Source organism: Syngnathus typhle, linkage group LG17, assembly GCF_033458585.1.
Source record: "Syngnathus typhle isolate RoL2023-S1 ecotype Sweden linkage group LG17, RoL_Styp_1.0, whole genome shotgun sequence".
Taxonomy (NCBI): domain Eukaryota; kingdom Metazoa; phylum Chordata; class Actinopteri; order Syngnathiformes; family Syngnathidae; genus Syngnathus; species Syngnathus typhle.
Genome location: NC_083754.1, coordinates 5,555,279 through 5,582,387, shown reverse-complemented (window position 1 = coordinate 5,582,387; position 27,109 = coordinate 5,555,279). Strand labels below are relative to the sequence as shown.

Here is a 27,109-nt window from a genome sequence, read left to right as displayed (position 1 = left end):
AAGTGAGGTCAGGGCTCGTGCCCCCTCCCTTAAACTAAAAGCGCCGCAGCATGCAACTTCAGCGGACAAACTCTTGAGAGTGTCCCGTCCGTCGTAAAAAGACGTAAAGTGCCGTCTACGACACATCCCGCCGTACGAAACGTGTGAAAAAAGAGCCCTAAAAAAAAAAAAAGGGTTTCTCTGCAGCCTGACTACTTTCCACATACCAGCTGCTGCGGGGGCGGCTGGGAGTGTGCGTTGCACAATCTCCTTGCCGTTCTTCCCCAGAGTCAACTACGGGCAGACACGACATGAGTCAAAGTAACTGAAATGCATCAGCGTAGATTTGTCTGCTTTTTTTTGTTTCCACTGGTGAACTCTCGCCACAGGTGGATACTGTGAGTTATAGGCCTCTTTGTTAGTGCTCTGATGTCACTCAGCCAGGTATGAGCAGAACCGCCTGTCTCGGAGGGAAGACACCGGTCATAATCCCAGGGGGTCCACCCAAGTGATTATTATTACCCTCTAAAATAACTACTTGCACTTGCTTCATAAAACAAAAAGTACTGGAAAAGTCAAGTGTCAATAGTAGATATGACATGGACACTATGTAATGTTTAATATTTGTACTACTTCTGTATTATTGTCTAATTTTCTCGTCTGCAACATTATGTATTCCCCAACACTTTCTTTTGTCCAAAATTAAGAATTACAGCACACTTTGCACCCCCATTTTTTTATTTGCTGAAATTAGCCTGTTTTAGGGGGGTGGTCCTGTCTAATGCAAATGAGAAGCTAACGCGATACAATGATGAATAGCTAGCATAGCTAGGAGGCAACAATAAGTTGAACCCAAAGTCTAAAAAAAAAAAAATCAACAAACAAGCCCTCACTAAGACATGGGTGGCAACAAGAAGACAAAATGAGCATGATAAAAACGTATGACTTTGATACACCTCAGACATGACATCACACCCGCTAGAGATGACTTACTCAGTAATCACTATGAAGACCTTATTAGCACCAAAAGCAAGGAGCACCTGCCCCAGTGAATGATGATGACCGACAAGCCCCGGAGGCTTCATGGAGAACGTAGCGCAGCCTCACAGGGGTCAGATACTAACGGTCGTCGCGTTTGATCAGGCTGAATTGACATGTGAATGACCGCCTTGGGGTCACCGTTTGCAAGTGCAACAAGCCCTGATGCTTGCAGAGGAAGCGAGATTAGTTGGGAAAAGCCAGGACTCGGCGCACGCTGGGATCTTCGTCGGAGGGGGGAGAGGAAGTGAGGAGGTGGAACATCTGGACTTGATTTGTGCTACGCTCCGATCCGGGGAAACGGTCCCAAAAATAGGCTGTAAAACACATTACCTCCGCCAAGGTGGTTCGACTTTATTTGTTTGTTAGTTAGAGGCCTTCAACGGAATCCTTTACGCAATCTTACGGAAAAAAATGGAGGGAGTGTTTCGGATTATTTTATCTTGGCTGAGGTACCATTCTATGATTTATTCAAGTGTTTACTTAATTTACACTAAAAACTATGGAACAGAAAAATAAAGTACATTAGAATAATAATTTTGAAAAATTAAACTGATTTTTTTTTAACAGTAGTCTGTTGGAATTAGGATCTATTTAAAAAAAAAGTCAAATAAAAATCAGTGGAACCGGTATGAACTGATCATTCAGTCTGCTCCATTCAAGTACATTATTAACAAAATCATAATTATCTTAACATTTTAGTTACTCTTTTACTTTTCAACATTGCTGACATGATTGTGGTTATCACATTATTAGAACACGATGGGAGCTGACTCAAGTGTGTTTGTGTGTGTGTGCGAGGCGATGTCGTCATACGCGCGCCTCCCCGCCTCCGGAGTGTGCGCTTGTGCCTGTGTCAGTGTGTGATTGCGTGTTCAGTCAGCAGCAGAAGCAGCAACAGCAGGACGAGCACTCGTGCGTCGGCAGACGCGCTGCAGGATCCGGCTGCGGGACGCTTTTTGGGAGCCTCCATCGCTACCCCGACAGTTAATTGGACTTGTACCGGAGTCCGCCTAATTTGGGTCCGCTATGGATCGTCTACCAGCACGGACCAGACGGCGCGTCCTGGCACCAAAACGATCGTGATTGTCATCCGCTGGATCGGAGCAGGAGAGCTGAACTTTCGGGTTGCTTTTATTATTTCGCTCTGCAAGTTGATGACTACATGTGAGCGTCATTGGGGGGACCAAAGTCATATTTTCTCTCTCATGGGGTAAGTTTGCGAACATTTAAGAATGACGTAAGTTTGCGAACATTTAAGAATGACGCTCGACATAAACTCCCAACAAAGAGAAGTTTTTCCCCCCCAAAGTTTGGCGCTTAAGTGAAAGTCGAAGCGCAGATGTGGCAACTACTGCAAATGCGCGTCTTTTGTCCCTCCGCGTGCGTGTTTAATGCCTAACACGGTGTCGTTAAACATTAAATTGATGCCGATGGGCGTACAGTGGGCTCAATGCATCATTTGCTGTCTTGTGCATGTGCGTATAAGGAGGGGGGGGGGCTCCCTCAAAGCCGTTGCGCAGCCTGCTGTGTCCCCCCCCTACTGCTATGACCCCTCCAATGTTGTTGAGGCTTGTTCATCCGTCACTCTAAAGAAGGCATTGTATTGAAAGGATGTATTAATAAGACAAAAGCCTCCATTATCACCAGCACCATAACCCCCCCCTTCCATGTTCTGACTAAATCTCTTAGGTCAGAGATGTCCTCCCCAGAGAAAAGCACCTCACAGCTCAAACAATAGCAGGACTTAACACACTCCTGTTGTGGATAGTGGGAAGGTTATTTCGATTTCTTTGTGTGTCTTGGCATGTGGATGGAATTGACAATAAAGCGGACTTTGATTTTTTTTTTTGCTTTGAATATGAAAGCACACACAAAGACTATCACTACTTTCTTAAAAAGGCATTGCTCTAAAAATAAGCTTGAACCGGTGGCAGGGATTGTTTCCTAAGGCTAAAAGCAGCCCTGGAGGTGTCGGCAGCGCTTTGGCAAGAAGTGCCAAATCACTGAGATAAGATGATAAGGCGGAGGAAATAATGTTTATTGCTCAGATAAAAGCGCTGATCCATCATTTGCTTTGCTGTGGTACGGAAGGCAGGAGCAAGTGTGGCAATGATCTGAAGGGAAGACCTGAGCAAAGAAACCAAATGTGGTGGTGCAGTGCAGGTCGAATAAGAAACCCAGATAACATCACGGCACGAGTGGGTGAGGAGGAAACACGCTCAGCGGCGGCGGGTGAGGGCTTATCAAGTGTCGAAAGCTCCGTCGGCAGTTTCATTGATGGAAGTGTCACGCCAGAGTTGCTTGGTTTGTTTTGGATCGCCCATCTTGGGCAATCCCAGCATACCAGCGACCGACCAGAGTCCATCCGCATTTTGGTTTTGTGTCATTGCACGGCCCATTGAACCAGAACAAACACTTTGCATCCTCATAGAGCCTGTTTTGGTTTCCTTTGTCCTTTCTGTGATTGATCTCGCAATGTTATTGAACAGATGTGGGTTGCCAGAAGCGGAAGAATTTCTCTCTTTAGGTAGAATCTACACAAATGTTGATCATTGGAACTACAAATTTGAATCTCAAAGGATCAAATAAAGTTAACAATGTGAACAGGAAGGGAACAAAAGCAATAACTTCAGGAGAACCCCACTGAGATATAAAAGAAGGCTTTGAAACTGAATCTTCACGTGAGAGTCCAAATCTCGTTTTAGTTCCAAAAGACTCTGATCTAGTCCTAAACTGCGAAAGTAAATGATTCAAATTCTTGAATCAGCACCGTAGGATGACCAGTATCTGGTCCAGAACCCAAAAGGTGCAGAGATCTTCTCAAGCAGTTAAAAATCAAAACATATTTGAGTAATATCCCATTGACAAACTCTTGATATCATACACTCCATATAGGGACTCCAAAAGTTGGAACCCATCTTGGGTCAAAAAAGCACAGAATGTGTTTCCCAGCTGTGAAAGACTGATACAAGAGCAGTATCTCTTGGGGAACACCCAGTCCATATAATCCTTAGGGCCAATTACTGGACCACATGTTTTATATTCTATTTCCAGGATGGTGCAATACCCGGTTCAAACTACTGTACTCTGTAAGACTGACTATGAAATTCCAAATGTCCTATCTTGTCCTGAATCAAAACAGTAGAGGTATTTACCCAAGATGTAAAAGTCAAGAATTGAACAAACCATTGTCCCCCCTGAAGATAGACTTTTAACCCAAAGTTCAGTTCAGGTAGTCTGCAAAGGTCAAAATGAAAGCTATAAAGATAGTCAATATAGGGCACACAGTACAATATTTTTCTTTCATCTGAGAGCACATGCCAGAAGTAGTAATCAATATGTGTAGCGCAGTCCCGCATGTTTGAGTTGCCTGTATTTCATGTGTAACCGGAGAAAGGGATTAGCATGAGAATTGGCGTCACATAGATCTGTCAAACAAATAAACGGATGTCTAAGTGTATGCGTGGATAAATAAATGACAATTGAGGGGTGGGAACTGGATTTGCGAGGGACTTTTCTTTTTCCTACTGGAACCGGCGGTCACTGGGGGGGAGTCAGGCGGGCGGTGTCGACCCCCCCTCTCTCGGAGGACGCTCGGGTTTCAGTCGAGGAGTGGGAGCGGTCCGCTAACAGGACGCAGCGAGGCGGCTTTTCCGTTGGGCGGGTGACTCGTCTTTTGTTGTAGACGCACACCACTTGATGCGACGTGATCGGAGGGCTAACAACAGATCTGAGGACTACGTTGCCAGAGGCATCGAGCTGGTTAAGTGAAACCACTGTCCCCGACGTGACGGTGTGACACATCGCAGCAGACAATCAAGCTGTTTCGAGAGTTCTGACAGTTCTGACCCCGTCACCCCTACTCACAGAAAAACCCTTTTATCGGGTGTGGCAGATGAAGATATGTCTTCTCACAAGTCACAACACAACACCATGTTGCTTTCTGATTCTCAGCCAAGATCAGGGAGTGTCGCCTATCTGAGAATTATACGGCGCCTTGTGATTTGTTCTTTCTAAGCCACTCAGCTGTGGTTCTCTTCGAGACATTCGCACAGGCTCCTCTGGAGTCCGAAGGTGTCTTAGTCAATGAGAAATCCATTAACTCATGTTTCATTCCTTTTTCCACTTGAGGGACTTGAACAAACTATGGGAGAACCCGCCAGCGGTGGCCTTTCCTCTTTTTCAACACACCGTGACCAGGCGTGGATTCTTGTAGCGGCATGCTCGGGTATCCTGCGTGGATACAGGCTCCAGTCGCGTTTAATTTTAAAAGTCAACCCCAAAACATGCGAGGCCAGGGATTTTACGCCTAGTCCGCACAGAGGCGACTATTTTTAAAACCCCTTTCGGTCCTTTCATCCACTTTTTTGTTTGAGGTCAGTGAGAAGCAGCGTTAAGACTTTCCAAAAACTGTTGTCAGCGTTTGTGTGTAGCCAGGGAAAACCGCCGTTTTTATTGGCCCCTATCCTTTGTATGACGTTACCGCCATCTCCTTACGTGCGCAGATTTTATGCTTTATGGTATACAAAAATAACTGAACTTGGCAAGCAGTAGTCGTGTATGATTCTAACGTTCCTTGTTATTCCACCTTTTTCCAGATATGACTTTCTTCAAGCTTCTGATTGGTTCCAAGAGGTTCCAGAATGTCAGTTTTTCAGTAACTAGACTTTTACAGCAACATAGTGAGGACTCAATCTGCTCTGGCAGTGTGACGTTTCGAATTACAGAGTATCTGTCCAGCTTTTTACTGTGCACGGGGTTTTGATTGTCAGGTTTCTGGTTCTGGTTGCGGTTTCGGACAGGATTGACAGCGCTTTGCAGCTTTCACTTGAGGTTACACTGAGTGATTTATAAAGTGGATGGCAAGATTAATCAGTGTGGTAACATCTTGGTTTTTCTGACTGCTGGATCAGTGTGAACGGGAAAAGTACCAGAGCAGGTAGACGTGAGGATGCTGTGTCTGAAAAGACCTTCTTGTTCTTCCTCCCACTTGGGAGTCTTTGTTATCCAATCAGCTTTGTTTGTGCAGCTGCAAAACTCAACGGGGTTACCTCCAATCCAGCAGTAAGCCAAGCATCTTTTTCTTAGATTTGGAATTGTCCAGCCGGTTGGAGCTGAGAGCTCGAAGCATGTCATGCACAATTATTACAATGCCACTTTAGCCTCTTTTGTTGAGAAGCAGCTATTATCCTTTATCCGCTTTCCAGGTTTTTAAACATGAAGGATTTAAGTTAATACGGGCCGGGGTCACGATTGAGGCCAAACAGACTGGCTAGATTCTTTAATATGATCAAAATAGCTCATCCATTAGAAAATATTGACAAAAAATATATTGTTACCGTTTTACTCACTCAGAATTGTTTCAAGAATATATGTGGGGATTTTTTGGGACATTTATTCCGAAAAACTTCAGGGCGTAGTCGTTGTTTCTGTCATCCGAATTTGTTAAAACGGTACCAAACCTCCTGCAAATGTCCTTTTGGCTTTAGTACACACATACTGGAAGTGAAAATGGCCTTTCCCAGACTTTCCCACAATGATGTTTCATACAATGGTCCAAAATGTCTATCAGGACGATGACTCAAGGGCTAAAGATCTCAGCCAACCCATGATTAATTACTTGATCAAGAGGCGTGTCTTAAGACCATATTGTGTGATTTCAAATGGGCAATAAATGCAAACTGTCCTTTTGGCAGGCAGCAACGTGATTTATGTTGTTGTCATAGTAGATTGCAGTTCTTCATGAGAAGAGAGTTGACATCATAGAGAGATATCCAAGAGGTTGTTTCAGTACATGTTTCCCTCCCTAGGCAACCATGTTGTTTTTTTCCCCCCCCTTGCATAACTGTTCCCGGATTTTAATGGATTCTTGTTTGCTTGGGGGGAGTCTTGACACTTTGTCCTTTTGCTTGAGTGTGAGGATGGATGGATGGACGTTCCTCCATCAGTCCAGCATCTTATCAGCGGGTGCTAGGCAGCGGCGGTAGAAGCTTGACTAGATGGTATCATGTTCCATTTCACGTTGTTGTCAACACATGACTCCCCCCCCCCCCCCCCCCCCCCCCCCCCCGGGTCTGTAGAGTTCATGAGATGGAACAAGCGTGGTGGTTGCGGTCACGGTGCGGAAAGCGTCTCGTCGCCTCCTCTGAAAAGATCACTTGAGAAGGGGTGGAGTTCAAGGTCTGGATTTTAGAGAAGAATGGGACAATGGAGTCCCAAAAAGAAGGTGCCGAGGCATTCATTCATTTCAACTCATTGTGAAGATACGGGGAAGCTGAAACTTGAAGGGTTTTTTCTGTGTGGTTTCATCCACACAGCAAGACCTGACCGCATTTCCTTTTTCTACTCCACGTAGGCACCCTTAATGTAGAACCAAAAAAAAAGTCTTGGTTGAGAGTTAAGATGAAGTTCAGCTTGGTCGAAACACACAGCAAAAACATCTGCCGTAAATAAAAGCACGGCAAACCTTCCTGAGCTCGGACGTAAGTGAGAAAGGCAAAAGCGCCTAAACCGCATTGACACGCACGGAGGGAAGAGACTGTGCCCAAACTGTCAGACTATTTGACAAGCGAAAAGGGTAATCCCTAATTAAAAAACGAGACCCCCGCTATGAATTGAGGGCACCCATTTTCAAACCCCCACCCACCCACCATGAATATCCAGACGGGCGTCTCTAACGAAGCACGTTTTTTTTTTGCGTGGAACAAAGACCACGGAAGGTTTTGGTGTTAAAGACAAAGAATGAAACCACAAAAAAGGGCCAAGAGTGAAGTGTTTCATGTGTCGGTAAAAGAGGAAGTGTTTTGCTCTCTCGCTAATGTCATCCAACGCTTTGGTGACGTAAAGATACTCCAGTAACTGACAGCCTGCTGCGTACATTCAATCCAGAACAATTTTTTTCGCTGGCTTTTGATTGACACTTCAGGAGTGGTGTTAGGTGACAATGACAAAAAGTGAGCTGACGTTATTCTAAAAATGTCTCGTTCAACTTTGGTTGTAGTTTTCAAATCTGCTTCGTCTGTTCATGTTGTGAAGCTGCGCGAAGCTTTTCTGAGTTCCTCTCAGCATCCGAGCGGGAGTTATTGAGGGTCGGGCGCCTCTCCTCTTCCTCGTTTCAACTTCCTCTTTGAGGCGCCGCTCGGTGAGATGTCTTAAAAAAGCAAATCCCGGCAGTGTCATTGTCCTACGTGCTCGGCCCACGTTTGACTCTTGGTCGAACTTGCTCCCATCAGGCCTTGCACTTTTTGATTATGGTTTTGAAAGATAAAAAAAAATGATTCTAATGGATTTTAGGCTATTTTTATTTGATTTTGTCTGAACAAACAAATCTTTTTATATTATTACAAAGACATAATGAATTTCATCGAAATAAATGATTTTAGGATCATTTCCCACGCTAGCTTGACGACTGTTAGCATTGCCGCACTAGCTTGATAACAGTTGTTGTTAATAGCAAATGCAGATAAGCCGCGTGCGTGCCGTCGCAACTAACGGATGTGAGCCTCGATAGTTATTTTCGTCTCATTTCAAGGTAGTAGTAGACAAAATCAGCAGCACCAGAGTTTGTGATCTCTTTGCACCCCTCGGGGGCTTATTCTCATCATCCTGCTTTTAAACCCTGCGTATTGACCGTGGATCAATATTGTGGTGTGGCTCAGATGTGGAAAAGCTCACGTATCAAGCCTCAGGGTGGAGTCAGAGGGAGGCCATGGCCACGTGCCAGCAGACCATCCCAGCGTTTCCTGTTTAGTTCAAGATGTTCGTGCGTGTTGGTGTTGCTCAAAGAAGCCCGATCGATGTCATCCCGGTCCAATTAGAGCAAAGTGTGCTGTTTTGAAACCTTGTTGTGATTTTTGCCAAATAATAAATCAGTGGAAGATTTTCTAGAGCCAGAACTTCATTGATATTGAATAATACAATAGTATTGTGTTGTTGTTTTTTTAAAACACAGTTGTGAGAGCAGCAAAGACATTTCTTTTAGTGCGAGGAAAAACTTTGCCTTACTTTGTCACAGGATGTCGGTTCCAAACCACAAACGTCTGCGCGGTCACGAAACAGTTGAGATCCTGCAGCGCAATCAAGGTTTTCCTGAAATGACAAACAAAAGCAAAACAAAGGTACGGCAGGGTTCCTGTTTTGTAGGAAAGGTGTGCAAAGCACCTAAGAGGAGAAAGTGAGGGAGTTTAGAACCGTGACAGGTAGCAGCATTTGGTGTGGTGCTAATTGGAGCTTATCAGGTGATGGAAAGGGTAAGGTGTTTTTAAAAAAAAAAAAAAAAAGGCTTTGTGGCTCTTGTGCAGCTGTCACCGGAGAGCTTCGACTGTTCGGAGAGAAGCATCGGTTTTCAGCATGATATTGAAAGTCTCGATGGCGTGCAGGAATAATAAGTGCCAGGTGACTGCTTTGTTTTTATCTGTCGGTCACTTGCCCTAACACGCCCGCCTGTTCGCAGCCGTGGCGCTTTTCGTCAGCTTTTATTTTTTTCCCCTCCCCAAATCCAGACAGCGTATTTTGTCTTTGTGTGAGCTTTCGGCACGGCCGACCATTTAGTCAAACAAAACAAACAATTTTGCAGTCAAAATAAAGTGAGAATGCAAGACAAGGGGGGGGGGGCAGGTAGAGAGGCGGGGAGAAACCGGCGCATCAGGTTTCCCCGTTCCGTCACGACAAGACGGCAGCTTGGTGACAGGAGGACCTGCGAGCTGTCTCCGCAATGCATGCCAGATCAGTCGTGTGCTGACCTGTCGGAGATCACGGAAGAATTCCCTCTTGCCATGTAGTCTGTTTAAAAACATTACGTAAGCGTACGTAAAAGCAAAGAGAAATATCGCACGATTATGATATATTTGAGAAACGGCCCACAACACAAAACACCACCACAGGGAGGCCAGAAAATATCATCATGCGGGCTGCAGATGGGCCCCCGTGCCACATGTTGGAGACCCCTGGTCTCACACATGGCAGCCTAATCGTTGCTGGGAGCCGATGGCCACGGCCGACTTAATCAATCCCGGCTGCCAGAATGAAACCTAATGTGTTTTGGCCGCCGCAGCTGGCACATGTGCTCAGTCTCGGGCTTTCTTGTTTATTTCTATTAACAGAGCTAAGAGAGTGATGCCGACTGACTAGACTATTTGCGAAGCTGGACGCTCGCAGCTGTTAAGTCCATTCGTGCCAGCCCCTCCAGATGCATGATCAGCCTCAAAGAAAAGTGAGCGGCGACATTATGAGCGCCCGAGGCCGTCAAGTCTGGCCGCCGCGCTCAACAGCTTTATTGTTCCTCGGCTCGGCTTGAGGAAACACTAAGATGGTTATTGCTGGCGAGGCTGTAAAGCACCTGTGCAATTGCCCACACGTGCACACTCCGAGGCCAATATTTGGCGGAATAAAACTCGAGTTACTGATTAATTGGCTGATTCATTTAGTAAAATATATAATAAATATAACATTTGTCTTCAATAAATATATATGAATTACTGGCAAAACATCTGGCGGCTTTGCTTTGACCTCCAATAGACAGAAGAATTGACAAAAATCGGACAATTCTTTTTTGCTGAGGAAGGTGTTTAAGTGTGATTATCTTCATCTTATGATGTGTTTTTAAAAAATAGTCCATTTTAAAAGAGCTAATATCCGCCGATGCAATAAGCCGATTAATCGGTCACCTAATTGAAAAAGCTCACCTGTTTGCAATCTTCTCTGGACCACCCAAAGATGCTGACAAAGCACTGTCAAATAAAGAAATCGGTGTCAAGGAAGTCGATCAAAAATGAGATTGCACGGCACAAAATGAGAGACAAGTTTAGCCCGGGTTGTTAGCAGCAGTAACAGAGTTTTTGCTGTTTAGTTTTCTTCCAAAATTAAAGTAAGATGAGTTTGGTTTTGGCAAACTGTTCAGGCATCATAGTTGATGGTATTTCTTTTACAGTGTATTCATGAAGATTTGTATTTTTTTTCGGTAGGGGTCCCGTATGGATATGCAGATATGCGGCTTTGTGTGCGTGCGGTCATTCGGATTCCTGCCATTGTGTCCAGATGCCGTTCCACATGCATGCTCCTTGTGTGGTTTTCGCTCCTTCTTGCTATCACAAGCGAGTAGCAGGGCGACGCATCAGTGTTAAATTACCTCCGGAGCAACGGCGCACATGGATTGTATTACTTCTGACAGCTTTAAAGCTGCCAGCTCCTCCTCTAATTAGATTGTCCCTTTTGTTTCCAGCCAGTTTTTAAGACTCGCTTGACAGTTTTCAACTTTTACCGGAGTCACATGAATATTTAAACTCATGTGAGTTCAAAGTTCACCTGCGTGGCTTTCGCACCATTATGCTTGTTTGTCAACTTGACATAAGAGACGCCGACATACATTTGAGTAACACGTGCGTGGGAGATGTTTAAAAGTCAGAATCCCAACACGCAGGTTGGTAAATATTGATATGCTAACGAGGTACGCTAAGTGAGTATTTGCAAAAATCAAAAAAGTAGGAAGCTTCCAAGCTGTTGCGCAGGCCTGCGGAGGCCGGAGAGAGAACGGTTTGGATCCAACAACAATGCCTTGTGTTGACAGCGGGGCGTTCGTGGAATGTGTCCTTCAGTGAGTCCGCTTTGTCCATCTGGCAACCCTCTTCCCTCCGTCTTGAACTCGAATCATCTACCTGAAAACGAGATCTACATCTGACAACAGGAAGGCACTGTCCCGCAAAATAAGATATGTTCCCCCAAGGTGTCGTTGAAGGTTTCTTACAAGCCAAGGACTACGGCGAAGATGCAAAAAGCAGCGGAGAACGTTGTGTGTGGGGGCGTTAAGAAGTTCCAAACAGACAACGTGTGTTCATTCTGTGCCAAATTCCTGATGAGGAAATGACCAGTGATTCTGTTTCGGTATTCCAGTTCAATAGGTGGCGCCAAAGCGCATTATTTTGTGGCATCCTTAACTTTTCATGATCTGAAGCTAATTTGCATGTCAAGGAAACCTCCATGCAGCTCTGCTTACCCGAGAGGGATGAGTGGTTCCGGAGAACAACTTCTAAAATTGTCTTCTCTTGGTAGGTGACCCACGTTAGAGCTCCTGAAACGAGACTGAGGGACAGACGTCCCCCTCCCTTTCCCCTTCCGGCGAGCGGCACGGCCTACCAAGTGAATGAATCTTTGCCGTGAAGCGGCAGCGGTGTCCCAGCTCGTCGCCATGAGGAGCAGATACTCACAGTACTACAACCGGACTCTGATCCCCTACTACTACGTGTTCGCCAAGAACATGACCCTGGAGGACCTAGACAAGCGCTACGAAGACAAGAAGGTGCTGACGGACCCCAGCATCATCATCGTGGTCCTGTGCACCATCATCATCCTGGAGAACCTCCTGGTGCTCATCGCCGTGTGCCGTAACAAGAAGTTCCACACGGCCATGTTTTTCTTCATCGGCAACCTGGCCTTCTCCGACCTCCTGGCCGGCTCGGCGTACATCGCCAATATTTTCCTGTCGGGCTCGCGGACCTTTGACCTGGTGCCCGTGCAGTGGTTCATCCGGGAGGGCACGGCGTTCATCGCCCTGGCCGCGTCGGTCTTCAGCCTCCTGGCCATCGCCATCGAGCGCTACATCGCCATCAACAAGGTCAAAGTCTACGGCTCCAACAAGACCTGCCGCATGTTCCTGCTCATCGGGGCCTGCTGGGTGACGTCCATCCTGCTGGGCGGTCTCCCCATCATGGGGTGGAACTGCATCGACAACCTCCCGCAGTGTTCGGCCGTGCTGCCGCTCTACTCCAAGAAGTACATCCTCTTTGTGGTGACCATATTCAGCCTCATCCTGCTCTCCATCGTCATCCTCTACGTGAGGATCTACTTAATCGTACGCTCCAGCCACCAGGAAGCCCCAAACTCCCCCACCTACTCCCTCTTGAAAACGGTCACCATCGTGCTTGGCGTCTTCATCATGTGCTGGCTTCCCGCCTTCACCATCCTCCTACTGGATTCCTCGTGCACCATCCGGTCCTGCCCCATCCTCCACAAAGCCAACATCTTCTTCGGCTTCGCCACGCTCAACTCGGCGCTCAACCCGGTCATCTACACGCTGCGCAGCAAGGACATGCGCAAGGAGTTCCTGCGCGTGCTATGCTGCTGGGGGGTCCTCCAGAGCGGGCGGCCCGCCGAGCGCTGCCTGGTGCCGCTCAAGAGCTCCAGCTCGCTGGAACACTGCACACACAAACACGAACACCAGAACACGCCCATCATGCAGAACTGCACCACTTGCGTGTGACGGCGGCGGGCAAGAGAAGAGAGCGGATGCAATCGCCTGAGTTGGGATGCGAGGCCACTTTTGAACACCAACAAGATCTCCACATTGGGGTGCTTGGCAAATGTGAAACTCTTCATGGGTACTCTTGTGAAATCACATGGAGTCATTTTAATGTATACTAGGCTGGATTTACACTGCATGGTGTGACGCAATTCAGATTGTTTTTGCTCTCAAGTGACCATAACCACATATGTCAAATCATCATTTCCCCTTAAAATGAATAGAATTGCCGTTAATCTGTTCCGGCTACCCCCCCCCCCCCCCCAAACAAACAAACAAAATTGTGTGGTTTTTGATAAGTGAAAATAGCACTCAATAATAACTTACCTTATAAAAAGGAATTAAATAAAAATTTAAATGTACGCAATAAAGTCATACAGACACAAATTAGAATAGCACTTTTACTATTACCGTAATTGAAGATGCTGTAATATGAATCGTTCTTGGCAGAGGATAAAGAATATGTGGCAGTGAGTATTGTTATATTAAATGTGTACATGTATTGCTACATTGTGTGTGTTTTAAATATTGGTCGCTTAAAAGGTTAAGAAAACACACACACTGTTCATGCTAGCTCTTAGCATGCTAATAGAATTTTCCATTTACTCCCATTTAAATTCAAAATAAGTGGAGAGTCAACCTCATGTTTCATATTTGTGTTATTTATAAATCATTGTTTCGTTCCATGTTGTGTTCACTGCCCTCTGTTAATATTTGCGTCATGATCTCTGTGCAATTTAGGGACAGCAGATGTTTTCAGTTTTAACACAGCCATTTTGAGCCTACGAGTCACTTGAACCGTACATAACGACGAATATGTACTTCCAATCGGAATTGAGCAACTGCAGTGTAAATCCAGCCTCGGAAGCCAAAACCAAAAAGACGCGCTGAACACCACATTTGTGTTCTTTTTTTCGCAGCGTCTTCAACGCAAAGCTTTTAGCGTTGCACTTTCTAGCGTGTAGGCCAAGCTCCTGACACTCCGACGTCGTCACGTGTGTGACCTTTTTGGGATTTCCTCTGAATTCATGGATGCAAAAGTAGGAATCTTGATGATTGTAACACGAGCCATACGATTACTATCCCTTTGCATTGTATTGTACTTGATGACTATATGAAGTCCTGTTTGCTTTAAAAAAAACAACGACAACAACGGATCCCAAACGAGGAGGTGAATACAGGACATATTAAGCCTTTTTAAAAACTCATTCCACAACGCACGGCTCAAAGCAGGGCTATATAGTCCCGATATAACCTTACTTAAAATCCATTTGAGTAACCATAATCTGCTTCTTCGTAATGCATGGAATTGTAGCTCATTACATGTGTATGATGTACTCCAGCTTCCATCACTAACCCTCCTTTCTATTTTTCCTGTTGTTTATATTGACGCTCATCTTGTGTATGTATCTTCCAGGGAAAGCACATTTCCTCCAGTAATTCGCTTTGACTGGTTATTTGTCCCTGACAGTGTTGTTAGCAACGTTTCTGTTTGCGCCATCCAACTTGGCTGAATGTATGCATGAAGAAGAAGAGGAGGAGGAGGAGGTTTTCGGGGCAGGGGTCCCGTGGTCGACAGTATTACTGCTCATCCTGACTCACTGTGAAGTCTTAAAACAAAATCCTGGTTTCATTCGTCCGCCGTATGTCTTGTGTGCAACTCGAGCTGTGGGAGCAGATCTGGTTTCAAAGACCCAAACCTAGGAGGTCAACATCATCCTCAATCCGGATAACTAACAGGAAGTCCTGTTGTGTTGGTTTGTCCGTGTTGTCCGGTTCCTGTTGTTCGGGATTATTCTCCCATTCTTCCTGTGTGTGTTATTTTTATGACAAATAATTTAAAAAAAAATCACAATCATTCATACTCACACAGACCAGCAGAAATGGTGAAAAGCACTTTGGCAGCTTCAGTGATGTCTTTTTTTTTTTTAGGCGTCTGTCGTGTCACTTGTCGTGTCGCCTGACTATAAATATATGAACATGTATGTAAGTATGTACAGTTTATATGCGTGTGTGTTTATGTATGAAAATGCGTCTTGTGTGCAATAGCCTTTCGTTTGTGTCCTGTAGCACGCTGCCTGTGTCCATTCGGTACAATCTGAAACACTAATGTAGGTACATTGTTTTTGTTTACTGCATTCCTTTTTTTTTTTAATAAAATGAAACATTAAGGAAGTTGTTATGTTCTTTACTTTGGCACACTAACACAAAAAGACTGTACAATGACTCGAAGATGACCTTTAGCGAGCTAGCCAGGCTACACCGTAGACAGGTTGCCAACCAATCACATACGGAGAAACATTAATTTGGGCCGCACTGTTTATCTGTTAATCACCCCTGCCTTACTCAACAGCATTGTTCATTTGCTCAAAGGAAAGAAATGATGGGAAGCCGGGCATAGGCCATGGCGAGTGACATTCGGGGTGTGGCGCTGACCAAGAATGTCTATTTGTAAGCTAGCTTGTCTGAGAAATGCCCCACGGGGATGTTTTTGGGGTCTGGGGGAGACTCGGGCGAGGGTTGACTTACAGCGGCCTCGAGAGACTTGGGTCTGTTTCCTGTCAGCCGTCCAGGATTCCTGGGTGGGAACTTTGGCTGAATCAGGCCCAGGAGACTGCGGCGACTGGGAAGACGGCCAGATTGCCGTTCAGCCGTTTTCCTTGCAGGATGTGACATCAGACGCTCAAACCTGGAAGGGGAAGTCACGCATCAAATCAAGCAAACAACCTAATTGAATGAAAGAACTTGAAGATGTCAGGGGTAAAATATCTAAACATAATCAAGGGTGAAAATAATTTTTCAAGATTAAATACATTTATATATTATGTATACATACACACTCAAGTTTTTAATCAACTCTAAACAAATTATCAGTTAAATGAAGGACCGTGGATACATTTTCTTTAGAGCAAACGCTTTATTATGAGCAGAAATCTAATGTTACGCTGCCACCTAGTGGCCGAGTTATGTACTACAATCACAGTATAGAGTTAGGTCCTAACAGGGGTGTCAAAGTCATTTTTTTCGCGAGCCGTATTGTAGTCATAGCTTCTTCCGGAGGGCCATTATGACTGTCAACCCAAATAAATGTATGAGCACCTCATATTATATGCAATAAAAGCTACAAAACAAACTGACAAATAACTCGTTTACAAATCAGACGAGTAAAAACTGGTCAAATATTTCAAGAAAATATATTATTAAAAGTGAAGACAATTTGCAATTCTAGTAATGATACACGAATTTGATGCACAATTTCACATAAAATGATATGGCGGGCCGTATCTGGCTCCCCGGGCCTTGAGTTTGACACCTGTGAGTTAGGATAAAATGTAAAATCAGAAAATCTTTGATTGACCCGCGGGGTAAATTCACGTGATAAAACAGTAAAGGATTGATAGATGGCTAAATAAACGAATAAATAAATAAAGCCGATGCTAAGGACGCCATGGACCCGAGAGGGCGCCACAATTCGAAAATTAACCTTCAATATATGATCAAATAAGCAAAGACAACTGACACATTCTATCGGTTTTACATACTTGGCTTAAACGTGGATTTCTTCTTTTTTTTAATATATACTCTGTAATGAGTATGGGTTCCAAGCATGCTGTCTCAGATTTCGAACAAACAAAAACAACAATGAAGTCTATTATTTTGTAAAAATTGCCAAACAATGGTCTGTCCGTTTCCGTATGCTCCGTCGACTTCCGGGAGATAAAAAAAAAAAGGGGTAGACTCATGTTATATTGAAGTTAATGACTATTACACCATACCTAAAGCGACAAAATTTTAAATAGTAGTTAATTTGTAATTATTAATTACATATCTAGTGTGTTTTCATCGAAAATTATCCCTCTGTTGTTGACTAATGCGTCACTCCATTGTAGGTATCTTACCCATGGGGCTCTGCAGTGGTACGGTCTGAAACGCCCAGGTTTCCGCGCGAAAAGACGGCCCAGGCGCGCCAATTGCTTTTCTAGCGTCCATTCCACAACACGACCCATGCTAAGGCAGAGCTGCAACCCCGCTCTCACGCTCAGCCGCCTCTTTTAGATTGTTTTAAAGCCATTTTATCTTCCGCTCTTAATCGTTTATTTTATCGCCTGCCAAGCGTGATGCCAGCCAAGACTTCCCTGTCGTTGCCAGAGGATGTCAGGAAAAGGTAGGCTGTCGTGAATAACCCGGATGCTAATTCTGCGTCGTGCTCCAACAATGCCACTTTATTTCGTTTTTTCGGGGGGGGGGGGGGGAATTTCATTTCTGTTGGGCTGTACCAAAAGCTCGACCGCTACCTCTTCACTGTTTTTGTTAGCATGTTGCCACTGAACCGTCGCGTTAGCATGCCTGTTAGCGCCGCAGCCTGTCAACGCGTGTGTGCGGGGATGAATTTGGCGCCACTACGAAGAGTCTCATAGTGATAAACAAAAGAGATGCTAACATGGCTAAACATCGTTCTGACCTTTTTTTTTTTCTTACCTTCCTTTAAAGGCTGCAGGTTCTGCATGAAGATGGGTCTTCGGATGAGGTGAGTTGGACTGTCAACCAATTTTATCACAGGAGATCGCTAAACGTGGACAAATATGAAGCGCTCTTTTCAAACGTCTGCTCTCGGTTCCGGTAAAGCAACAGGTGTAAGCATTGATGTTAATTGGGGCTTCGTGTAATTGCGGGTACGCCATACAAGTGGTCCTCGGGTTACGACGGGTTTCCGTTCTTACCGCGACGTAACTGTCATTTATATGCACTTATAAACTCTATCGATAATATTAGTCAATTCCATGGGTAGTGTTAGTTCTCTTCACATTTGTACACTACAAAGATTATGAAATATTAATGTTTATCAAGTTTAACTAGTGATTGTGTCAAACTTTTCTTGTTTACGGTGCTAAATAGTTGTTTAAATCCACCTCAAGGATCATTATCTCATAAGTTTTAACGAATGTTTAGTTAGCATGAACAAAAGTTAGCTAGCCATATTTTGCTATTACACCAGGTTGACTTCCTTTTTTTTTTTTTTGTTAACGTGGCACTCTCCACTTCATCTCTATTGCGTCCTCCTCGGCTGACATGTTGCTAGAGTGGCTTTATTGCTTATGTCCCTTAGGTGTCGCAGTGGAAAAGGTTATGACTTGTTTGTTTTCCTTTCGACTTGGCTTTTCCACTCTGCCGGGACTGCTTCCCTTTTCCCTCCACAATGCACCAACAGCGATTTCGCATGTCGTTCCAGGACGTGAAAGAGAAGCTCAAGCTGGTGCAGGACTTTCTGCACGCCGACACGCAGGATGCCCTCGGCAGCCTCGAGGAAAAGATGAAAAGCTCAGAAATCTCCATGGTGAGCCTCTCTCTCTTTATTTATTTTTTTTATTTTGTCTACATTAAATACCTTAATTTAATCTCATGTCTTTGTTACCCTCTTTTAGGAAGACTACATCTCCAAAGTGAAGTCCCTGCTGGGAAAGGAGCTAAATCTGGAGAACGGCGAGGAGACCAACGGCAAAACAAACGGCCTCAGTAACGGCTCCCACAAAGACGAGGACGGCGGCATGGATGTGGAGGAGGAAGACGAGACCGTCAAATCACCCAGCGCACGAGGGAAAGGACGCAAGAGCAAGACTGATGCCAAAAGTTGGTTCAGAGCACTTTTCTTTACCCGCATCTTTTTTTTTTTTTTGCGTCTGTTATTTTTCATCTTTTATTCTCGATTTTCCCCCTCAGAGTCTCCAGCCAGTTCCAGGGTGACGAGAAGCGGCGGCAAGCAAGCATCCATCATGTCCATGTTCCCCAAAATGTGCGTTAGTCCAACATAAATTCTTTACTGGCTTACTGTGGGCTCTTTGTATTGTATTTCTTGAAAGAATGATAATTTGAGCATGATCATTTGGATTTTTGAAATAAATAAAATCCTCTTCTACAGTCAAAAGCGCAAGTCTGAAGACTTGAATGGCGAAGCCACAAATGGAGAAACTGCAGTGAAACAGGAAGATTGTGCCGAGGTGAGTCGTCTTCCTGCGGCTCACTTTTTCACACTTCACAGCCTAATAATGTTTTTTTTTTATTATTATTATGAACTCCCTCTTCAGAATGTGCCACAGTCCCAGGAGAAGCGTCTGAAAGTGGAGTCTGATGACAAGTAAGTTCCTCAAACACTTTGAAATGGCACTTCCTTGTATTTATCACTCTAACGTACTTGATTTTGACAGAGCCGCAAGTCCCGAAGAAGCCAAGCCGGAGACCACGACAGTTTCTTCTGCAAAGGTAACATGTTGAGCAAAAACGTCAACACAACTAGTTATCGGGCATCCAACGTCTTTGCATCAAGCTGTTGTAAAAAACCAAAATGATAAAAATGTGTAGCTTACATTTTCTGTGCTTTTCAGACTCCGCCTCCCAAATGTCCAGATTGCAGGCAATATTTGGACGACTCTGATCTCAAGTTCTTTCAAGGGGATCCAGACACTGCGGTGAGTGTGAGATTATTTTTTTATTTTATTTTACCAAGAGTATTCCAATAATTTGGTTGCATCTTCAGCTGGACGAGCCCGAAATGCTGACTGACGAGCGGCTCTCCTTGTTTGATGCAAACGAGGACGGCTTCGAGAGCTACGAGGATCTGCCGCAGCACAGGATCACAAACTTTAGGTAAAAAAAAAAATCGTTTTGACTTTCGACATTGGAACAAAAAAAAACTAAATTATTTGTTTTATTTTCCGCAGTATCTATGACAAGCACGGCCATCTTTGTCCCTTTGACGCCGGACTAATTGAGAGGAACGTGGAGCTCTACTTCAGTTGCGTTGTCAAGCCAATCTATGATGACAACCCCTGCTTGGATGGTAAGGATCACGCTGGCTCAACGGACACTTCATTAGGCACACTTGCACAATCTTAAATGCACTCATAAAGCTGACTCAGAATAGTTGGAGTCAGTCTTCCATTTAAAAATATCTGACGCTAACAGACTCGATTCCGCTGGCGTTACTTAATTAACTGATTCCTCTTGAGGTGGCGTTCCTGCCAAGAAGCTCGGGCCCATTAACGCCTGGTGGATTACTGGATTTGATGGAGGCGAAAAAGCGCTCATCGGGTTCACCACAGGTATTGACACTGACTTTTTATTTCCCGTCCAATGGAGATGAACAATTTTTCTTCCCTCCCTCTCCAGCGTTTGCCGACTACATCCTGATGAATCCCAGCGAGGAGTACTCCTCCATCTTCGCGCTGATGCAGGAGAAGATCTACATGAGCAAAATCGTGGTGGAGTTCCTCCAGAAGAATCCGGACGTCACTTATGAAGATCTTCTCAACAAGATTGAGGTGAGGATGCGGGTGCTGTAGAATTTATAGGCGATCCCAAATTCTCTGCTATTATTAATTGTGCTTCCCCCCCCCCCACCCCCCCCCCCCCCCCCGCCGCCGTCAGACCACGGTGCCGCCGCCGGGCCTCAACTTCAACTGCTTCACCGAGGACACGCTCCTGCGCCACGCCCAGTTCGTGGTGGAGCAGGTGGAAAGCTACGACGAGGCGGGCGACTCGGACGAGCAGCCCATCATCGTCACGCCCTGCATGCGTGACCTCATCAAGCTGGCTGGCGTCACTTTGGGCAAGAGGTACGACTTTGTTTTGTGGGCGAGGGGTGCTCCGCCTTTGGGGTTGCTTTTTAAGTTGCGACTCCTGCCGCTTATTAAAGTTGTAGCTTTTCTTTCTGAAGAATTATTAGTGTCAAGTGCTCGCTAACGTCTGCCATTCCTCTGACATTTCCTTATGCAGCATGCTGCTGTACTGGTAGGTAGGCCGGAATGCGTTAACGGCTTGTGTGATGGGGGGGAGAAAATAATCCATGCTATTGTTTTGTATGGCTTCACATACTAGTCGTTTATGTGCACTAGCCTCATTACGCCATCTGGTTTGTCCTTCCAAGGCGCTCCGTGAGCTGAGTGGCGCAGTGCCGCGCCCACATACATTTATTGTTAGCCAAGGCAACAAGGCCTTTCGCGAAACTATCGAGTCATTATCGCGCTAGAAAGCAACGTTTTGGAAAAAGCTCTTTTCGAAATAGCTTTTGAAGGAATAAATTGTGTCACGAGCACATGTAGCAGTCAGGAGGATGGAGTGTGTGATTTGCCTCCAAGGGTCAGGTTATCAGCCCAGTGTTGCCATGGCAACTAGTACATGGTCTTTGAATTTGGAGTCTGCCTCTTCTCGCATCACCGCTGTTTGTGTGACAGTGTTCAAATTATTTGGAGAAGCTCGGATTTGAAACCCCTTTTTTTTTTATGTGACCTCACACAATACACAGCAAAAGACAACAATCGCTGAGGCATACTGCTAGAAAATATTAAGAATAGTGACAAAAGAAGAAATAGATGCTAGGCCAACTGTTAGCTTAGGTGCTAGCGACATTTCATTTGTAAACGCCTGTCATTGGGTGTCATAACAAATACTTAACACAACCAGCTGCTGTTTGTGTCGAGCATCAACATGACTCAAAAAAAATATAATCAGTCCGCTACTCTTCATTCTGCAGCTTCACTGTGTCTCGCTTGTGTGGCGTTGCATGGCTGGACGCTTCTGATGATTGGGCCAATTGCTTCATCGTGTGACATTCCATTCCACAACCACTAGGGGGTCCTAAATAACCAGCATTTGAACACAATTTCAATCAGGCGAGCTGCCAGACGACAGGCCATCCGTCACCCCACCAAGATCGAGAAGGACAGCAAGGGTCCCACCAAAGCCACCACCACGAAGCTGGTCTACCTGATTTTTGACACCTTCTTCTCGGAGCAGCTGGAGAAGGACGACAAAGAGGCCATCGCCAAACGGCAGCGCTGCGGCGTCTGCGAGGTGAGGCTCGGCGGCCTGATTCCCCAGATGTATGTGGAAACCTTTACGATGGTCTTTTCTTTTCTTTTTTAAGGTTTGCCAATCTCCAGATTGTGGCAAGTGTGCCGCCTGCAAGGACATGATCAAATTTGGAGGAAGTGGCAAAAGCAAGCAGGCGTGTAAACAAAGAAGGTGAGCGTAAACGCACCTTTTCGATCTCAGTTTTATCACGTGTAAATTTTCAAGTTAGCGGCCCATCGTTAATCAATGTCTTCATCGATCCAGGTGCCCAAATCTGGCTGTGAAGGAGGCCGAGGATGACGAGAATATAGAGGAAGAAGATGTCCCGGTGAAGAGCAAGAAAGCATCTCGCGTGAAGACCAAGAAGCAGGCTCAGTGCAAGCTGACGTGGGTCGGCGAGCCCATTCAGGTACGGGCCGCTTGACGCGCTAGAGTGTGTCGCATACGAGACTCTGTGCTCACCTTTTAGTTGCTTTCAGTGCGAGGGCAAAAAGCAGTACTACAAAAAGGTCCGTGTGAATGATGAAGAGCTGGAGGTCGGCGACTGTGTCTCGGTTTCTTCCGAAGATCCTTCCACTCCGTTGTACCTGGCTAGGTAAAATTTCTAACCCAAATTTAATTGACATGGCGTTAATGTGCCCAGGTGCCAAAAAAATGGCAACCGCAAGATCTGTTGCACATTGCGCATCTTGCCCACCAGGGGGCAGTAACCCAAAACCTTACAACTGACTCGTTAAACTGCAATAATTTTAGTTTGCCTTGTACGGAGGACCAAGAATATATGTTGGCCTTGTGACTTGACATGTTTTCTTGTCCACCAGGATCACGGCAATGTGGGAGGACAACAACGGCAAGATGTTCCACGCCAACTGGTTCCTCCGCGGCACGCAAACTGTGCTCGGCGAGTCGTCCGATCCCCTGGAGCTTCTCTTGGTGGACGACTGCGAAGACATGTCTCTCAACTACATCCAAGGCAAAGTCAACGTCAGCTACAAGGCGCCCTCCAACAACTGGTTCATGGAGGTGAGTCCACCTGGCTGAGGAGTCTCCCCCTCTTCTCTCCTCACTGCTTCTTTTCGCGCAACAGGGCGGGATGGATGCCGACGTCAAGGTGATTGAAGACGACGGCAAAAGTTTCTTCTATCAGTTCTGGTACGACATGGACTTTGCCCGCTTTGAGACGCCGCCCAAGACCACGCCGTCAGAAGACTGCAAGTTCAAGTGAGTGCAAGCATTTACTTAACATTCCTCAACTCTAGTGTAGTCTCATCATTTCTTCATTTTATCCGAATAGATTCTGCTGCAGCTGCGTGAGGATTAAAGAACGCGAGGAGCGGGAAACACCTTGCGCCTTTGAGCCGCTGGATGAAGAGCATGACTCCAAGGCGCTCTACGCACTGGCCTGCTTCAGAGGAGAGCAGTTCAAAGTGGGCGACAGCGTCTACTTGCCTCCTGAGGCCTTCAACTTCAGGTGACCCACAAAATAAAGTTCTGATCATCACACTTGGCGGCGCAACATCATTGCTGACAGTCTTCCGTCTCCTGTCAGTGTGAAAGCAACCAGCCCGGTGAAGCGCTCCCACAGGAAAGAGGACGTGGACGAGGACTTGTACCCAGAATACTACAGGAAGTCCTCAGACTATATCAAAGGCTCCAACCAGGACGCCCCGGATCCGTTCCGCATCGGCCGCATCAAGGAGATCTTCTGTCACCGGCGCAGCAACGGCAAGGCTGACTCGGCGGAGGTCAAACTGCGACTATACAAGTTCTACAGGTAACAGTTTGATTGTTTGAATTTTCAAAGAGATAAAAAAACTAAAGTGACTCTTTCCTCTCCTAGACCGGAGAACACCCACAAGGGAGTAAAAGGCAGCTACCACACAGATGTCAATCAGCTCTACTGGAGCGACGAAGAGGTCACGGTCAGCTTGTCCGACGTGCTGGGACGCTGTCACGTGGAATACGGAGAGGACCTCACCGAGTCGGTCCTAGAATATTCCAACGAAGGACCCGACCGCTTCTATTTCCTGGAGGTACAGTCAAGTCAAATTTGCTGAGTCGGGATGAATTAACGCTTTCCTCACTCATTGAAAGCTCAAATTTCCGCTCCCCCCTTTTAATTTTCTTTTTTCAGGCTTATAATGCCAAAACCAAAAGTTTTGAGGATCCTCCAAACCACGCTCGCTCTGCCACGTCCAAAGGCAAAGGAAAGGGCAAAGGAAAAGGTAATTAAAAAAAAAAAAAAAAAAAAAATCAACTAACATTTATGAGTTGGTGCATTTTATTTTAGTTTTTTTTTAAACCCCAATCTAGTCAGTCTTATATTTTTTATTTCCAAGGTAAAGGCAAAGGGAAGTCCTCCGCCCTTCAGGAACCAGCGGAGCAAATCACCGAAGCGCAGACTCCCAAGGTGCATAAATATCGCACTCTGGACGTGTTCTCGGGCTGCGGTGGTCTCTCCGAGGGCTTCCACCAGGCTGGTACGAGCTCCCCCTCCCACCCACATGCTTAAATGTCCTGATCCGGGCAAGTTGGCGAACGTCCATTTTCATATTTTGAAGGCATTTCCGAGACTGAGTGGGCCGTGGAGATGTGGGAGCCGGCGGCGCAGGCCTTCCGGCTCAACAACCCGGGCACCACCGTCTTCACAGAGGACTGCAACGTATTGCTCAAGCTGGTCATGTCGGGCGAGAAGACAAACTCCCTGGGACAGAAGCTGCCGCAGAAAGGCGACGTGGAGATGCTCTGCGGTGGGCCACCCTGCCAAGGCTTCAGCGGCATGAATCGCTTCAACTCTCGCACCTACTCAAAGTTCAAGAACTCGCTGGTGGTCTCCTACCTCAGGTGCGACAAACCGAATATGAAGCGACTTGGTCGATGAGTTGAGGGAATGGCTAACGTTCGGTGGACTTGCAGTTACTGTGATTACTACAGACCAAAGTTCTTCCTGCTGGAGAATGTGAGGAACTTTGTGTCCTTCAAAAGCTCCATGGTCCTCAAGTTGACCCTGCGCTGTCTCGTCCGAATGGGATACCAGTGCACGTTTGGAGTCCTGCAGGTATTTATTTATTTTTTTATTATTGTTATTGATTTTATTGTTTTTACTTTACGGCAAATCGACACGGTCCCTTTGGAATCAGGCGGGTCAGTACGGCGTGGCCCAAACTCGCCGCCGAGCCATCATCCTGGCAGCCGCTCCCGGAGAGAAGTTGCCTCGCTATCCGGAGCCCCTGCATGTGTTCGCCCCCAGAGCCGTCTCCCTCAGCGTAGTGGTGGACGAAAGGAAATACGTCAGCAACGTCACGCGGTAGGTTTCCTCTCCCCCCGTGCATGCGCTCGTCATCACGTTGTGTCGTAACACGACGTCCTGCGTACAGCGGCAACGGCGGAATCTACAGAACCATCACCGTCCGAGACACCATGTCTGACCTGCCAGAGATTCGCAACGGCGCCTCGGCCTTGGAGATTTCCTACAACGGCGAGCCTCAGTCTTGGTTTCAGCGGCAGATCCGTGGCACGCAGTACCAGCCCATCCTCAGGGATCACGTCTGCAAGGTGAACCCTCACGCTGAGCCGCACATCTCCTCCGTTTTTATTTTATTGATTTATTTTTAATTTGATTTTAGGACATGAGTGCTCTGGTGGAGGGCCGCATGCGCCACATTCCTTTGGCGCCCGGCTCCGATTGGAGAGACCTTCCCAATATCGAAGTGCGCCTGAAGGACGGCACCAAGACCAAGAAGCTGCGCTACACACACCCGGACAAGAAGAACGGACGTAGTGGCACGGGCGCGCTCAGAGGCGTCTGCACCTGTGCCGGAGGTACGCACATCCTCAAGTAGCTCTTTCATGAAGTCACTCGGATGCTAAATTTTTTTTTGTGTGTGTGTGTGCGCCCATGCAGGAAAGCCTTGCGATTCGGCCGACCGACAGTTCAACACGCTGATCCCGTGGTGTCTGCCTCACACGGGAAACCGCCACAATCACTGGGCGGGGCTTTACGGGAGGCTGGAGTGGGACGGGTTCTTCAGCACTACCGTCACCAATCCTGAGCCCATGGGAAAACAGGTGAAGAAAATCTAAGCTCAGGCCAGGAAATGAATTGAACATAAATGTCATTTTGATTTATTTTCACAGGGTCGCGTTCTGCACCCTGAGCAACACCGTGTGGTCAGCGTGAGGGAGTGCGCACGCTCTCAGGGGTTCCCCGACACGTATCGCTTCTTCGGAAACGTTCTGGATAAGCACAGACAGGTGAGCAACCACGCCAGCGCTTTGAGCCACAGAGAAAGTCAACGTTAATCGCCATCTTGTTGTCGGTGCCTGGCAGGTGGGCAACGCTGTGCCCCCGCCCCTCTCCAGAGCTATCGGGCTGGAGCTTAAGAAATGCGTCATTGAAAGGATGAAGGAAGAACAGACAGCAGGTAAACACCGCATTGTTAAAAAGTATCAAAGGAACAATTTAGTTCAAATGTTGCTTGTGTTTGCCTCCAGAGAACATCAAACAAGAGAAGATGGAGGTGTCTGATTAGTGTTCTTCTCTTGGCAGCAAAACGTGGATGATTATATTCATTCATGGCTGGCTCGGTTACCGGTCAGAATTTAAATGTGCTTTTAATGCCTGTTAACATGTTGGACAAATTGTATGTAGTTTTTATATGTAATATTTCAAATAAAGCTCTTATCACATGAATCAGGTGTCCAATTGGATATGCCTTCTTCTTTCGTGTAACGTCAGATGTCCAACTCGGTGTCGCGTAGCCATGCCCGCATCTCTGGTCCTAGGTCGAAGAGGCTGGCTTCCGAGGGTGGTCCATATAAGGGGCAGATGTTGATTTTATATGGTCGGCGGTCTGCTCAGGGTCACCACACTCTCATGCCGCACTGTCCGCCAAGCCCCACGTCTTCATTGATGACCCAAAGCGACCGACCCCAGTCCGTAGGCGGTTC

General features: G+C 46.2%; 2 protein-coding genes and 1 long non-coding RNA gene across 4 annotated transcripts; 2 read left to right on the top strand and 1 right to left on the bottom strand.

Moving 5' to 3' along the window:
• The first annotated feature begins 1,872 nt into the window (after positions 1-1,872).
• Positions 1,873-15,487, top strand: s1pr2 (sphingosine-1-phosphate receptor 2). The gene is made up of 2 exons (XM_061302654.1): positions 1,873-2,230; positions 12,067-15,487. Exon 2 carries the CDS (start codon positions 12,158-12,160, stop codon positions 13,271-13,273), a length of 1,116 nt encoding a protein of 371 aa, XP_061158638.1. The 5' UTR covers positions 1,873-2,230; positions 12,067-12,157; the 3' UTR covers positions 13,274-15,487.
• Positions 7,679-17,345, bottom strand: LOC133170070 (uncharacterized). The gene is made up of 4 exons (XR_009718494.1): positions 17,212-17,345; positions 15,842-16,001; positions 10,704-10,748; positions 7,679-9,108 (listed from the first exon to the last, which is right to left on the bottom strand). It is a non-coding gene; the product is annotated as an uncharacterized LOC133170070 (long non-coding RNA).
• Positions 17,344-26,852, top strand: dnmt1 (DNA (cytosine-5-)-methyltransferase 1). Of its 2 annotated transcripts, XM_061302529.1 has the most exons (35): positions 17,344-17,477; positions 17,804-17,840; positions 18,543-18,647; positions 18,736-18,940; positions 19,031-19,103; positions 19,230-19,308; positions 19,396-19,445; positions 19,516-19,570; positions 19,693-19,776; positions 19,845-19,954; positions 20,029-20,147; positions 20,317-20,409; positions 20,477-20,628; positions 20,735-20,922; positions 21,083-21,097; positions 21,979-22,159; positions 22,233-22,330; positions 22,424-22,568; positions 22,639-22,754; positions 22,981-23,182; positions 23,247-23,380; positions 23,454-23,630; positions 23,709-23,933; positions 24,000-24,192; positions 24,294-24,384; positions 24,499-24,639; positions 24,721-25,003; positions 25,076-25,217; positions 25,300-25,466; positions 25,537-25,714; positions 25,786-25,981; positions 26,064-26,227; positions 26,297-26,413; positions 26,490-26,583; positions 26,654-26,852. In XM_061302529.1, exons 1-35 carry the CDS (start codon positions 17,431-17,433, stop codon positions 26,689-26,691), a joined length of 4,494 nt encoding a protein of 1,497 aa, XP_061158513.1. In that variant the 5' UTR covers positions 17,344-17,430; the 3' UTR covers positions 26,692-26,852. The 2 variants fall into 2 exon arrangements, with proteins under 2 accessions (XP_061158513.1, XP_061158514.1); XM_061302530.1 differs by lacking the exon at positions 21,083-21,097.
• Positions 26,853-27,109: the final 257 nt, after the last annotated feature.